The sequence below is a fragment of the Piliocolobus tephrosceles genome, chromosome 3 (genome assembly GCF_002776525.5).
Source record: "Piliocolobus tephrosceles isolate RC106 chromosome 3, ASM277652v3, whole genome shotgun sequence".
Taxonomy (NCBI): domain Eukaryota; kingdom Metazoa; phylum Chordata; class Mammalia; order Primates; family Cercopithecidae; genus Piliocolobus; species Piliocolobus tephrosceles.
The window spans coordinates 77,430,238-77,446,102 of record NC_045436.1 but is presented as its reverse complement, the minus strand read 5'-3'; the positions used below and the strand labels follow the sequence as shown (position 1 = coordinate 77,446,102).

The following is a 15,865-nucleotide window of genomic DNA, read 5'->3' as shown; positions in this document are numbered from 1 at the left end:
TTTATTTTAAATACCAACTTTTCACTTGACATATCAAAACACATTAGCTTCCCACAAGGAATTTTAGATACCCATATCTTCATTGAGCTGATATTAGAATGATTGGGCTAGAGCCTAGATGTCCTCCTTTATCTTAAATTTTGAAATGTCCTATATTAATGAAGCTAAAAACACTTAAAATGTTTCATACGAACCTATTAATTTTAAAATATTTTAGATTTTAAAGCATCAACAAGAATGTATTTGCCAAAGTAGGTAGATTGAATTGCATGCTTATTAGGGAAATATAGAGAAATTAATTTTATATTTTATTAATATCATTATATCCAGTCTTCTATTTCACTGTTTATATTTATTGTCAATATTCTATGATGAAAGGTTTTATTTTCTCTCCCCATACATTGCCTGTCTGATGCCCCCTAATTTAATTTCTTTCACTACCATTCTTCTAAAATTATATTCCACATATTCTACAGTGTCCTTCCTAAGTCTTCTCTCCTTTTGAAGCATTTGATATAGTATACCTCTAACATTCTCTTGAAACTCAAGGTTTGGCATGTGATAGACACTCAATAGTATTGTTTAAAATATGAATGAGGAAAAAAAATACCTCTCCCTGTCTTCTCTCTGTGAAGTTGTACTAGGTAGGTTCCATTCACTAGACCACGGGTCCTGTATCCCTGGGCCAAGGATCTATACCTGTCAATGGCCTGTTAGGAATCAGGCTGCCCAGCAGAAGGTGAGCAGAGGGCAAGTGAGTATTACTGCCTGAGCTCTATCTCTTGTCAGATCAGCCTGATATTAGATTCTCATAGGAGCTCGAACCCTATCCTGAACTGCACATGCGAGGGATCTTGGTTGTACACTCTTCATAAGAATCAAGAATCTGCTAGAATTTACTTTCTAAACTACTACTTTTCATGACTATTTAATCTAAAACTTTTAAGAGCTACCTATTGTCTATGAAAGTGGTTCTCAAAAGTTTTTAGAGATGTTGTGAATGAAAATAATTCAAATATTTTCTACTTGGGCTTTACCTACAAATTATCCTCTGGTCACTTCTGTAAGAACTTGGGGGCATTAAAGAATACAAGTTGGAACCCATTGGCTTAAGTACCGAAATCCTTATTTACGATTAGGCCCTGTTCCATGCAAACCATCTGTTTACTACATTCGATTGCTCCATGTACATTCCTTCTTCGTGTCTTGATTTCTGTAATGTTTAGCGCCCAGAATGCTATTAAAGCACCTTTCTGCTGTATTTCCAAATACAGTCAAGCCCTAACTCCTCAATGAACATGTGAATGAATATTTAGGATATAAGAGTTAAGCATCTTCATTCATTATGTAAAAGTGTATTGAGAGAGTACTGCTGTTTTCTCTTTTCTGGAAATTATTGCTATAATATATTTAATTATTAGGTAAACAGATGCCACTATCTTATGCTTATCGTATTTCAAAGACATAAACCAAATGATTTTAAGCATTCAAAAAAAATGGGTTCAAGATTGTTTCTTGCTAATTTTATACATTCAAAGCACAAACCTAATATTCATATGACCAAAATCAATAATTTTAAAACATACTTTATCATAATTTTTACATTTGTTATCGCTCAGGTCCTGCAGCATACAATCCTGTTTTAAGGAAATCTTGCCCCATACCCTTATTTGTGAAAGCATCAAAGCGCTTTGAAGAGTCCAGAGAGATTACTCCAGGCCCAGCAACATATGAGGTTTGTCAATATTTCCTTCTTATCAATGACACAAGAATAGAATTAATTTCTAGAAAGTACTACGAATGGATATATTAAAGTTATTTCCATATATTTTATTCACATTGCTGATTAATGAAAATATTTTGACTAAGGAGATTTTTGAAGATGTAGTCTGACATTTAAAAATAATTATTTAAGAATTTAAGAATTATTTAAACAACTCTTCTATCTCTAAATATGCTTTGCAGTATTCATATATATAATTTATTTATGTTCCTATAAATATTAAAGTTCACTTGTTTACATACTTGTTTGTATCCATACATTGAAATCTCTTAGTATTTATTGAAATAATTGTTTATCAGATGGCTCACAAAAAAGCCCTGTGGATCGAATAAAATTGTGTGTTGATCTTTTATTTTCTTTTAATGAACATGGATTCTGTACTTAAGTTTATAATAAATAAAGGTGTCTTTTAAGCTATGGACCTTCTGATCATAACCTGAAGGATTTTAGAAACTGTATTCACAATAGTCCTTTATTGCCCTTTTGAGAGTTAGAATGAAATAGGTTCCCCATTCCTACCCTACTAACTATTGAAAGTAAAATATTTTATAGTGATATGTAACAATTAATTTAAGAATTAATTCTGAGTGCAAACCAAAATGAGTGTTCCTTTTTGGGGCTAATGACAAGTTTATTTATATTGAATATTTGTTTTTCTCCTTACTTAAAATGTCACAATCTAAGGCCAGGCACAGTGTCTCATGCCTGTAATCCCAGCACTTTGGGAAGCTGAGGCGGGCAGATATTTGAGATCAGGAGTTTGCAACCAGCCTGGCCAACATGACGAAACTCTGTCTCTACTAAAAATATAAAAATTAGCCAGGCATGGTGGCATGCGCCTGCAGTCCCAGATACTCGGGAGGCTGGAGCAGGAGAATTGCTTGGATCTGGGAGGCAGAGGTTGTAGTTAGCCAAAATCTCACTGCTACACTCCAGCCTGGACGACAGAGTGAGACTCCTTCTCAAAAAAAAAAAAAAAAAAAAAAGAAAAAGAAAAAAAGTAAATAAAAATAAAATGTCACAATCTAAATACTTTTCAGCATTCCATTGAAGGAGAAAATAAAAGAAATGAAAATGAGTAATTGAAGAATTGTTATCCTGTTGGCTGTTGATTCCTCCAAAAGACAATGACTAATGACTGCTGGTTAAGCAAAGCTAATTTTATTAGACTTACTTCAGAAAGGGAGAATCTCTTGAGAGTATTAGTACTATTTTCGAAGGTGGAAGTCAAGGGAGGGTATTTATATGATTTTAGGTTCTATGCTAGGTGACTTAAGGCAAGTCTTGTAAATGGGGAACTGATTAGGACTAGACAAAGTTTATGACGTTTGTTTACTTTAGATTGATGAGCACAGTGAGGGAAGGTCATTAAGTATTGATTAATAAGGTATTGGTCTTGATAAGTTGGGTGTTTTAGTTGTTCATAGTTTGATAATATTAAATTATATTACATCTGTAGTTGAGCAATCTCTCCTTAAAAGAACCTCATTTTAATGTTATCCACAAATAATAAATGTCAGCCAATCTAATGGTATCCTTTTTCATTTTGTGATGCATTCTTTGTAAAGGATGTTCCCACTAGTCTTTCTAGTATTTAAGATATTCTTGCTTTTTCTTTCTTAATATTTTATGAGTTTAATATGATATATTTATACTTTATGATAGGCATTTATTATGCAAAATTATTTCCCACGGCAGAGAAAACATTTATGGGTTTTATAGTGTTGTTTATTAAGGTATTCTTGAAATTTCAAACTATTATGTCCTATATTTACTGAACCTCAAGGTAACATTTCTGTTGAGAACTGAGTCTGTAATTTTTTTTGGCTTCTCAACACCATATTATTTCCTTGGATAATTAAAAACCTTTTTCAATAAATACTTTTTTCATAATTTTCCGTCTTTAAAGAAATTACTTTTAAGTTGATAGGTTAATAAATTACTAGGTCTCTTTATTATTAACTTGTTCTTTCATTTTAATATGGCACTCTCTCATGACTTTAATAAATTTAACTCGGTGCCTCCTGAGAACATGTTTGCCATAAACATTTTACTTTTTTTTTAACAGAAAAAGATAATTGTAGAAATGCATAATATTGATTTAGAATTGCAATTCAGTTATACTTGAAAATTACTTAAATGTATGATCTGCCATTGAGATAGTTATACATTTTTAATGTCTTAGGTCCACAAAGATCCCCAACTATCCAGTACTGGTGGCCCATACAATTATATTTGCAAAAATCTGGAGGCTTCTTAAATTGTACACCCACGTTTGTAATGTCTGCTTGCTATTTTCATTTTTTTGTAAGTTCTCTCTTGAGTTCCCCAGGTAGAATTAGTTCTCTCCCCATTTTTGATGGGTGGAGGAAGGTAAGAGTTGCTTTTGGAATATATCTTATTTTGCCCATTTTATTTCAATTACTAGCTAAGCTGTTTGTCTCTTTTGCTCCTTCTAGTTATTGGTATTTATTGGATTTCCATCATTGATCTTTTTGAAGATCTAATAAAAGCTAGGGAGAAAATGTGTGTATGCTCATAACAAAAAATGTGCATGCAATTTTAGAAGGTTTATTAACCTATAAAAGTTCAGTTGTAATTTCAACTGAGAACTCTCAGTATTACATTATGAGTTTCATGAAGGCAATGATTTAATTAACTGTATATAATTCAGATTTCACCGATAGAATCTGGCACCTAATAGTATATTAATAAATGTTTATTGAATAAATTAGCAAAATGGAAAAGCTGGATTTTCTTTTCATAAATCACTAATTTTTATCTAGACATAAAATTTTCCTCATTAACTTGTTGTCATTGAAAAGAATATGTATATATTCTTTTAAAATAACAGTAAATTTTATTGATTCATTCACATTCTTTTGTTGAATCAGTCTCCTGACCAAAAAAATTTTTAAGGTTTAGATAAGGCTTCAAATACAATTATCAAGTCAAATATATTGATTTTTCTATTTGCTTCAAATATATTGATTTTCAGAAATTTAAATTAGACAGTGACTATGTGAGAATATTTTAAAAAGCTAAACAGAAGAAACTTCAATGAATTTAACGTTTAAAATCCTTTAAATATTAGAAAATATTTAAATATATCTCTTAAAAAAGCAAAAATTCTGCTGAAATTAATTGAAGTTCAATAACACAATTCATTTTATGAGTATAGTTTTTAATTTTTGCAGGTTACATAATTGCTTGAAAAATCTCAATTAGAGATTAGTTTCAGAGTGAATTTTTAATAACAGAATTGGGTAAGACAATATACGTGAGATAAAATATTACCATGTATAAATCCAGAACATGTCGAGAATTGGAATCACACTGTAGGTTTAGTTTATTACTTATTTTCAGTTCTAATTTAAAAATTCAGATTTTTATTGTTTATTACTATAGATTAACACCTTTTTATTAAAGTCAACTATATTTTAACAAAACATTTATTTGGCTGTTATTTTATAAACTAGAAATTGATGCATATGTGTGATAGTACTAATTAATTCAATTGAGTCATTTACTTTCTATTACTTTGAAATTCTTTTGACGAAAATTGTGCACTTAGAAGTTTGAATTCAGACTTCACATCACATTTTAGACTGATAAATATCCAATGAATATGAAAATTTAGAAAAGGCACAAAAGAACAAACTTTAGTGCAATTAATTTCATTTACACATCTATTCAAGTAGTACAGAAATTAACAAAGATATATTTTTATGAAAAGAAAATTTTACTCAAATTAAATGAAAAATTATGAAGGAATTTATTTTAAAAATCCTTTTGTTAGCAGATTATCCATTTGTCTAAAACCCTCATTCTGGGTAATTTTAAAGAAGGAATTAGTAGATACCGTTTTATTGTTTTTTAATTACAGAATAGAATAATTTTATACTACAGAAATGAGAAAATGCATTAACATGTATGTAATTTAATTATATTTTCACTAAAAATAGAAAAAAGTATTTTCTGTATTGCTTGTTCTCAGAAAAATAACGTAAAATGGCAGAAAGAGCTTTAAAAAGTTTTCAATTTTTCTATTATTATAAATAGCCCTATAAAGATGGTTTTATATCTGATCGTTGTTCCTACTTAAGCCTAATACCTTTAATTACCTGCTAGATCTCATTTGCTTCATCTGCTCAATGATGTTGTACCAGCAATTTCTCCCTTTACTTCATTTTTTCCTCTCTGCCAAATCATTCATGTAAACATACAACCATTTTGCATTTCGTCCAATCTAAAAATATCTCTCAGCCTCATTTTTTCCTTCAATTAGAACCTTGTTTCTATATATTTTTCTTTAAAAAGCTACTCAAAGTACTAGCATACATTTATTGTTTCCATTTGCTTTTTTATTATTCTCTTTCAATTGGACACTTACAAGGCTGTCTCCCCAACTACTCCACAGAAATGGCTCATCAATGACTTTCATAAGTCTTTTGTGCAATCCTGTAGTAGATCCTGTGTTGAATCTCCTTATTTTACTTAACATAGCAGCAGCATTTAATATAATGGATAATTCTTCTTGGAAATGTTCACCCTGCCCCGAGTTGGGTTTTCAGACTACCATTCTCTCTGTGTCTGAGTTGGTTTTGGCTGCTTTAACAAACTACCGGAGACTCGGTGGTTTATAAACAACAAAATTTTATTTCTCATAGCTGTGAACACTGGAAACTCCTAGATAAAATTTAGTGTTTTGCGAGGACCTTCTTCCTGATTCACAGACAGCTGTCTTCTTGCTGTGTCCTCACATGGCAGAAGGGCAAAGGAGCTCTCTTTTATAAGGGCCTAATTCCATTCGTGAGGGCTCTACCTCAGGACCTAATCACCTACAAATGCCAACTTTCTAATACTTTCACACTAGGGGTTAGGATTTCAACATACAGATTGACAGTAAGTAGAGATGGAAACAAACTTTTTAGGGCATTAGTCTCTATATTGGTTCCTACAAGCTACTCGCAGGAGATAAGGGGGTGCCAAGTATATGTGTCTAGTCTCCATTATTTGCTTTTATCAGAAGGGCTACAGTTCCTATGCTTCATATATTATATACTTGCGTAAAATTATGTTAGAAAAAGAGTTCCCCTATTTATGAATAAAAAGAAAAATTCAAAGCTACAGTTACAAGGAAAAGGTAGATTCATTGGATCAAGAGAAAATAGTATACATTGTACTTTGATCACTTGATAGCTCAGATACAAGGATAAAAATACTATAAATGTAGTACAAACATATACTGAAGAAAGCATTTATTACAGTACTTGATATATAGTGGGGCCATATGTTATTGTTACTGTTACCTTTGTTTCATGGCTATATTCGTTTATTTCTAGTTTATAAATATGTAAATATGATCCTAGTCTGGTATAGGCTCTGAGTCCAAAAATGAAAAATCTCTATTCTCAAATATATAGCAATCTTGTAAGGAGAAACTATAAGCATTTTAATTATAATAAAATAATTATTGTTTGTTAATAGGTGAAAGGTACCAATATGATAAAGAATTTCTGGGTTGGGTGCAGTGGCTCATGCCTGTAATCCCAGCACTTTGGGAGGCCAAGGTGGGCAGACCACCTGAGGTCTGGAGTTCGAGACCAGCCTGGTCAACATGACAAAACCCTGTCTCGACTAAAGATAGAAAAATTAGCCAGGTGTGGTGACGTGCACCTGTTGTCCCAGCTGCTTAGGAGGCAGAGGCACGAGAATCGCTTGAACTTGGGAGGTGGAGGTTGCAGTGAGCTGAGATAGCACCACTGCACTCCAGGCTGGGTGACAGAGTGAGACTCCAGCTCAGAGAGGAAAAAAAAAGAATTTCTAAGTTAGACAAAGGAAGTAAGACTTCAGAAAGTATTTTATATGAAATATAAAAGAGTAATGGGAATTTTTTTACTTAGACAAGCCAATGGGGCTTATTCTAGGCAAAGGAAACAGTATATGCAAAGTCAAAGAGGCACTGGAGAATACAATATCCTTGTCAAGCTTACTGTTAGTATTACTAAAATATAAAATGAATAGAATGATATTAGATATATAGATAGTATTAGATCACAAAGCGTATCAAAAATACGCAGTTTTAATTTTTCTCCTCTGAACTATAGACACCAAAGATTTCTGAGGAGAATTATAATGTTATATATTAATACAAATCAAGCAATACCCAGTGTTTTTTTTTAATATTTTAAGATTTTTTTCCATATTTTTCTTGATAAATTGCTTATAAGGAATGATAAAGCATGATTTAAATTATATATACTTTTTAATATTGAATGACAGTTTCTAAGTTTATTACTACTGTTCATATTATCTTTGTAGAAAATTTTCAATTGTAGCTATGAAATATATTTTAGAATGTGACCTGAACTTCTCCTTTTACAAACTCAGTTTTATACCATAGTTTCAATGTTTGTGAGACAGTATTTTATATTATTTGAAAATGTGATTTAAACTTTCGGTTTTAGAAATTGGTTTTGCACTTCAATTGTAAAGGTCATGGCACATTACTTAATACCCCAAAGTGAATGTTTAAAGGCTACCTGTCATTTGTCATTCTAAAAAGGTCTTTGACTCTCCATGGACTACAACCTTGCTTTAATTCTTGTCCTTCATTTCTTCTGACGGAACTCTTGATATTCCTTTGAACTTCCTAAGTCATTAAATTTTAGGGGACATATTATGTTCTGTCTGGGAAAATCTATTTTCAGCCTATGGTATTAGGCCTTGGGATATCTGTCAGAGGTATGAACTTCTCTGGGTTGTGTTGAGAGGAATCCAGACATGTTATGTAAGTAGTTCTTGTATCAGAATAGAGAAAGATCTTTGTATCTTAAGGATAACTTTCCATCCAGAAAGATCATTTGGAGGATTATATGTTTTGGATCCTTTACATGGAGTTCATAAACTCTTTCATGGTGTGATGGTTAATACTGAGTGTCAACTTAACTGGATTGAAGGATACAGACTATTCAAAGTATTGATCCTGGGTGTGTCTGTGAGGGTGTTGCCAAAGGAGATTAACATTTGAGTCAGTGGGCTGGGAAAGGCAGACCCACCCTTAATCTGGGTGGGCATAATCCAATCAGCTGCCAGCACAGCTAGAATATAAAGCAGGCAGAAAAATGTGAAAGGATAAGACCAGCCTAGCCTCACAGCCTATCTTTCTCTCATGCTGGTTGCTTTCTGCCCTCAAACTACCTCAAGTTCTTCAGTTTTGAGACTCAGACTGTCTCTCCTTGCTCCTCAGTTTGCAGACAGCCTATTGTGGGACCTTGTGATCATGTGAGTTAATACTTAATAAATTCCCCTATTTATATGCGTATATATATATACACACACACACACATACACAAATATACTATACTAATATACTATATATATACTAATATATATATATATATATATACACACACACTATATAAAGAATTTCTGGGCTGGGTGCAGTGGCTCATGCCTGTAATCCCAGAACGTTAAGAATTTCTGGGCTTGGCGCAGTGGCTCACGCCTGTAATCCCAGAACTTTGGGAGGCCGAGGTGGGCAGATCACCTGAGGTCTGGAGTTCGAGACCAGCCTGGTCAACATGACGAAACCCTGTCTCGACTAAAGATAGAAAAATTAGCCAGGTGTGGTGGCATACACCTGTTGTCCCAGCTGCTTAGGAGGCAGAGGCACGAGAATCACTTGAACTTGGGAGGTGGCGGTTGCAGTGAGTATATATATACCATATTAGTGTATATATGCTAACTATATATACTACACTATATATAGTGTAAATATAGTATATATATGCTAACTATATATACTATATATACTAAATATACCTAATAGTATATATACACTATATACTCTATATAGCCAATATAGTGTATATATACTATTGAAGTATATATACTGTATACTAAATATATATACTATATATACTTTATACTAAATATATAAATATATGTACTAAATATATAATAGTATATATACTATAGTATATATAGTGTATATATACACTATATTTACAATATATATACTATATATATCCTAAATATATAACAGTATATGAGGTGTATATATAGTATATATATAGTATGTATTATATATATTATATATATATCCTATTAGTTCTGTTCCTCTAGAGAACCCTGACTAATACAGATTTTGGTAACACAAGTGGTTCTAGAAGAGTAGAGTATTAAGGATCGAGTTATTTTGCTGGTTTTGGGGTTTCTGGAGTTGGTTGCTTAGTATGATTAGATCCCAAAATGGTAAGACTCTACTTCTAATAATATGGAGATCACTGATAGTCCTTGGCATGAACTGTTTAGAGAGTTATGCAAAATAAATGCATTTGACACTCCTGATTCACTGCTTGTGAGAAGCAAGGAGTCTGTGACTCTATGGATAATACTTTTGACCATATGTGGAGAATCAAGGAACATAATGAAGCTGGTTGGTTGCTCCAAACTTCAGTGGACAGTGTGATGAAAGAAAATGATGAATCTAGGGATTCTAACTCCCGGCTTCAGAAGCAGATACTCAGTCTCAAATCTGCTAAGATTGCCCTGAGTGAGAGTCTTACCTCCTACAGAGAAAGACCTGAAATTGTGGAAAAACAGACACAGCTCTTATCATGCAAGTGGCTGACGTGCAATGAAAGGTGCATGCACAGCCTCACCGGATGTCTACTGTTAAAGTGAGGGCATTGATTGGTAAAGAATGGAACCCTACAACTTTGAACCGGGATGTGTGGGAGGACCCTGATGAAGCTGGGGACACTGAGCTTGTAAATTCTGATGAAGCTTTTTTTGCCAGAACAAACAGCTTCACCATCCCCAGTAGTGGCAATATCTCCTCTTTGACCCATGCTGCCATCATCCATTCCACCTTTGTCTCAGGAGATAAACGCTGCACTGCCTGAGTCAACAGTGGTGGCCTCCGGTGAGGCTGTTGCCAGGCAAGATAATGTTGATTCTCTTCAGGAGCCACCCCTAATGCCCTTATTTGCTTCTAGACCTATAACTAGATTAAAGTCCCGGCAGGTCACTAGAGGTGCAGTTGAGAGTGTGACCCATGAAGTGGTGTGTTACACTTGAAAAAACCGCTTGAGTTTTTAACTTATATAAACAGAAATCTGGAGAACAGGCATGGAAATGGATATTAAGGATGTGGGATAATGTTGGAAGGAACATGAAGTTGGATCAGGCTGAATTTATTTATTTGGGCCCACTAAGTGGGGACTCTGCATTTAATGTTTCAGCTCAGGGAGTTAAAAAAGGTTCTAATAGCTTATTTGCTTGGTTAGCTGAAATATGGATTAAAAGATGGCCCACTATAAGTGAGCAGGAAATGTCTGATATCCCTTGGTTTGATGTAGAGGAAGGGATCCAAAGGCTTAGAGAGGTTGGAAAGGTGGACTGGATTAGTCACTTTAGACCTACTCATCCCAGCTGGGAGGGTCCAGAAGATGCCCCTTGAACAATGCATTGTGAAACAGATTTGTGAGGGTAGGACCTGCATCTTTGAAGAGCTCTGTAATTGCTCTTCCCTGTATGTCATAGCTAACAATGGGAACCACCGTCACTCAACTACAAAATTTAAATATAATGGGAGTAATTGGATCCCCAGCTGGCAAGGGCCAAGTGGTGGCACTCAACCGTCAAAGGCAAAGTGGACATAGCTATTGCAATAGACAGCAGAGACAAAGCAGCAGTCATCAATAGTCTGACTTATGTAGAGCTATGGGATTGGCTAATTAATCATGGTTTTCCTAGAAGTGAAATTGACAGGAAGCCTACTGCATTCCTACTTAATTTATATAAGCAGAAACCTTCTAGGTCGAATGGACAAAAGACTAATTTGAATTATAAAAACAGAATCATGGCCCCTCAATCAATTTCCAGACTCGAGCAGGTTTACAGACCCAGAACCCCTTGAATGATGGGGAGGCCGGGTCCTCTGGAGGGAGGACCCCATTACACTACCGACAATTTATGCTGTTAATCTTTTTTCTGTCCTTCCCCATGGAGACCTCTGGTTAACTGTGCATTGGGGAAAGGGAAATTATCAGACATTTTGGAGACTGCTAGACACTGGCTCTGAGCTGACATTGATTCCAAGGGACCCAAAATGTCATCATGGTCCTCCAGTTAAAGTAGAGGCTTTTGGAGGTCAGATAATTAAAGGGGTTTTAGATCAGGTCTGACTTACAGTGGGTCCAGTGGGTCCTTAGACTCATCTTGTGGAGATTTTCCCAGTGCCAGAATGCATAACTGGAATAGACATACTTAGCAGTTGGCAGGACCCCCACATTGGTTCCCTGAATGGTAGGGTGAGGGCTACTATGGTGGGAAAGGTCAAATGGAAGGCATTAGGAGCTGCCTCTACCTAGGAAAATAGTAAATCAAAAACAATATTACGTCCCTGGAGCGATTGCAGAGATTAGTGCCACTATCAAGGATATGAAAGATGCATGGATGGTGATTTCCACCACATCCCCATTCACCTGTCCCATTTGGCCTGTGCAGAAGACATATGGATCTTGGAGAATGACAGTGGATTATTGTAAGCTTAACCAAGTCATGACTCCAATTTCAGCTGCTGTACCCAATGTGGTTTCATTGATTTGAGCAAATTAACACATCTCCTGGTACTTGCTATGCAGCCATTGACTCAGGAGATGCCTTTTCCTCCATTCCTGTCCATAAGGCCCACCAGAGGCAATTTGCCTTCAGCTATCAAGGCCAGCATTATACCTTTACAGTCGTACCTCAGGGGTATATCAACTTCTGACTTTGTGTCATAATGTTATTTGGAGAGACCCTGATCACTTTTCACTTCCGTAAGATATCACACTGGTCTATTACACTGATGTCATTATGCTGATTGGATCCAGTGAGCAAGAAGTAGGAAACACACTGGACTTATTGGTGAGACATTTGCATGCCAGAGAATGGGAAATAAATCTGACTAAAATTCAGGGACCTTCTCCCTCAGTAAAATTTCTAGGGATCCAGTGGTGTGGGGTCTGTTGAGATATTTCTTCTAAAGTGAAGGATAAGTTGCTGCATTTCACCCCTTCTACAACCAAGAAAGTGGCACAATGCCTACTGGGCCTATTGGCATTTTAGAGACAACATATTCCTCACTTGGGTATGTTGCTCTGGCCCATTTGTCGACTGACACAAAAAGCTGCCATCTTGGAGTGGAGTCCAGTACAGGAGAAGGCTCTGTAATAGGTCCAGGCTACTGTACAAGCTGCTCTGCCTCTGCGGCCCTATGACTCAGCAGATCCAATTGGTTGTGATATCAGTGGCAGATAGGGATGGTGACTGGAGCCTTTGGCAGTCCCCCATAGGTGAATCACAATGGAGGTCTCTAGGATTTTGGAGCAAGCCCCTGCCATCTGCAGATACCTACTCTCCTTTTGAGAGACAGCTCTTGGCCTGTTACTGGGCTTTGGTGGAAACTGAACGTTTGACTATGGGTCATCAAGTCACCACAGAACCTGAACTGCCTATCATTAACTGGGTGCTTTCTGACCCATCTGTCCATAAAGTGGGTCATGCACAACAGCATTCCATCATCAAATGAAAGTAGCATATAAGTGATCAGGCTCGAGCAGGTCCTGAAAGCACAAGTAAGTTACATGAGGAAGTGCTCGAACGCCCATAGTCTGCACTGATGCCACACTGCCTCCTCTCCCCAGGCCTGCACCGATGCATCTTAAGCAGGCACCACCCGAAAGTGGACAGCTGCAGCACTACAGCCTCTTTTTAGGACATCCTTGAAGGACAGCAGTGAAGAGAACTCTTCTCAGTGGCAGAACTTTGAGCAGTGCACCTGGTTATGCACTTTGCCTGGAAGGAGAAATGGCCAGATGTGCGATTATATACTCATTCATGGACTGTAACCAATGGTTTGGCTGGATGGTCAGGGACTTGGAAGAAGCATAAGAAAATTGGTGATAAAGAAATCTGGGGAAGAGGTATGTGGATGGACCTCTCTGAGTGGTCAAAAACGGTGAAGATATTTATATCCCATGTGAGTGCTCACTAGCAGTTTAGTAATCAATTAGATAGTTTGACCCTTTCTGTGGACACCACTCAGTCTCTTTTCCCAGCCACCTCAGTTATCGCCCAGTGGGCCCATGAAAAAAGTGGCCATGGTGGCAGTGATGCAGGTTATGCATGGGCTCAAGAACATGGACTTCCACTCACCAAGGCTGACCTGGCTGTGGCCACTGCTGAGTGCCCAATTTGCCAGCAGCAGAGTCTGACACTGAGCCCTCAATATAGCCCCTTTCCTCAGGGTGATCAGCTAACTACCTGGTGGCAGGTTGTACTGGACCTCTTCTGAAAGGGCAGAGGTTTGTCCTCGCTGGAATAGACACTTACTCGGGATATGTGTTTGTCTATCCTGCACGCAATGCTTCTGCCAAGACTATCATCAGTGGACTCACAGAATGCCTTATCCACTGTCATGGTATTCCACACAGCATTGCCTCTGACCAAGGCACTCACTTTATGGCTAAAGAAGTGTGGCAGTGGGCTCATGCTCATGGAGTTCACTAGTCTTACCAAGTTCCCCATCATCCTGAAACAGCTAGACTGATAGAATAGTGAAATGGCCTTTTGAAGTCACAATTACAACGCCTATTGAGCACTTTTTAATGTTTATTGGCTATTCATGTTTGTATATCTTCTCTTGAGAACTGTCTACTCTCGTCCTTTGCCCACTTTTTGATGGGATTGTTTTCTTTTGTCTTGCTGACTTGTTTTAAATTCCTTGTAGATTCTGAATACTAGTCCATTGTCAGATGTATAGATTGGGAAGATTTTCTCCCACTCTGTGGGTTGTGTGTTTACTCCGCTGGTTATTTCTTTTGCTGTGTAGAAACTTTTTAGCTTAGTTAAGTCCCACCTATTTATCTCTATTTTTATTGTGTTTGCTTTTCTGTTCTTAGTCATGAAGTCTTGGCCTAAGCCAGTGTCTGAAAGGGTTTTTCCAATGCTATCTTCTGGAATTTGTATGGTTTAATGACTTAGATTCAAGACTTTGATCCATCTCAAGTTGATTTTTCTATAAGGTAAGAGATGAAGATTCAGTTTTCTTCTCTGTGTGGCTTGCCAATTTATTACAGGACCATTTGTTGAATAGGGTGACCTCCCCACACTTCATGTTTTTGTTTGCTTTGTCAGAGAGCAATTGACTGTAAGTATTTGGCTTTATTTCTGGGTTCTCATTTATGTTTTGTTTGTCTATGTGCCTATTTTTATGCCAGTAACATGCTGTTTTGGTGACTGTGGCCTTATAGTATAGTTTGAAGTTGGGTAATGTAATGCCTCCAGATTTGTTCTTTTTGCTTAATCTTGCTTTGGCTATGTGGGCTCTTTTTTTGGTTTCATATGAAATTTAGGATTGTTTTTTCTAGTTCTATAAAGAATGATGGAGTCTCCACACACAATGCAGTTTGATGGGAACTGTATTGAATTTGTAGATTGCTTTGGCAGTATGATCATTTTCACAACGTTGGTTCTATGTATCTATGGGCATGGAATATATTTCCATTTGTGATGTCTTTGATTACTTTCAGCAGTGTTTCATAGTTTTCCTTGCAGAAGTCTTTCACTTCCTTGGTTAGGTATATTCCTAAGTAGATTTTTTTTTTTCATATATTTTAAAAGGGGTTGTGTTCTTGATTTGATTCTCAGCTTGATAAGTGTTGGTATATAGCAGACTACTGATTTGTTTACATTAATGTAGTACCCTGAAACTTTGCTGAATTCATTTTTCAGTTCTAGGAACTTTTTGGGTTTTCTAGGTATACTGTCATCTCATCAGCGAACGTCAACAATTTGACTTCCTCTTTGCCAATTTGAGTGAAGAAATACATTTCCTTCTCTTATCTAATTGCTCTGACTAGGACTTCTAGCACTGTGTTGAATAGAAGTGGGGAAAGTGGGCATCCTTGTCTTGTTCCAGTTCTCAGGAAGAATGCTTTCAACCTTTCCTCATTCAGTATAATGTTGGCTGTGGGTTTGTCATAAATCGCTTTTATTACCTTAAGGTATGTTCCTTCTATGCCGATT

The 15,865-nt window shown here is 36.1% G+C and overlaps 1 protein-coding gene across 1 annotated transcript in view; it reads left to right on the top strand.

Moving 5' to 3' along the window:
• The window catches only part of STPG2 (sperm tail PG-rich repeat containing 2), a 542,953-nt gene that overhangs the window by 433,112 nt on the left and 93,976 nt on the right, over window positions 1–15,865 (top strand). The window contains exon 10 of the mRNA XM_031935322.1: window positions 1,620–1,735. Coding sequence (XP_031791182.1) covers window positions 1,620–1,735 — 116 coding nt within the window. The remainder of the gene's footprint in view (window positions 1–1,619; window positions 1,736–15,865) is intronic.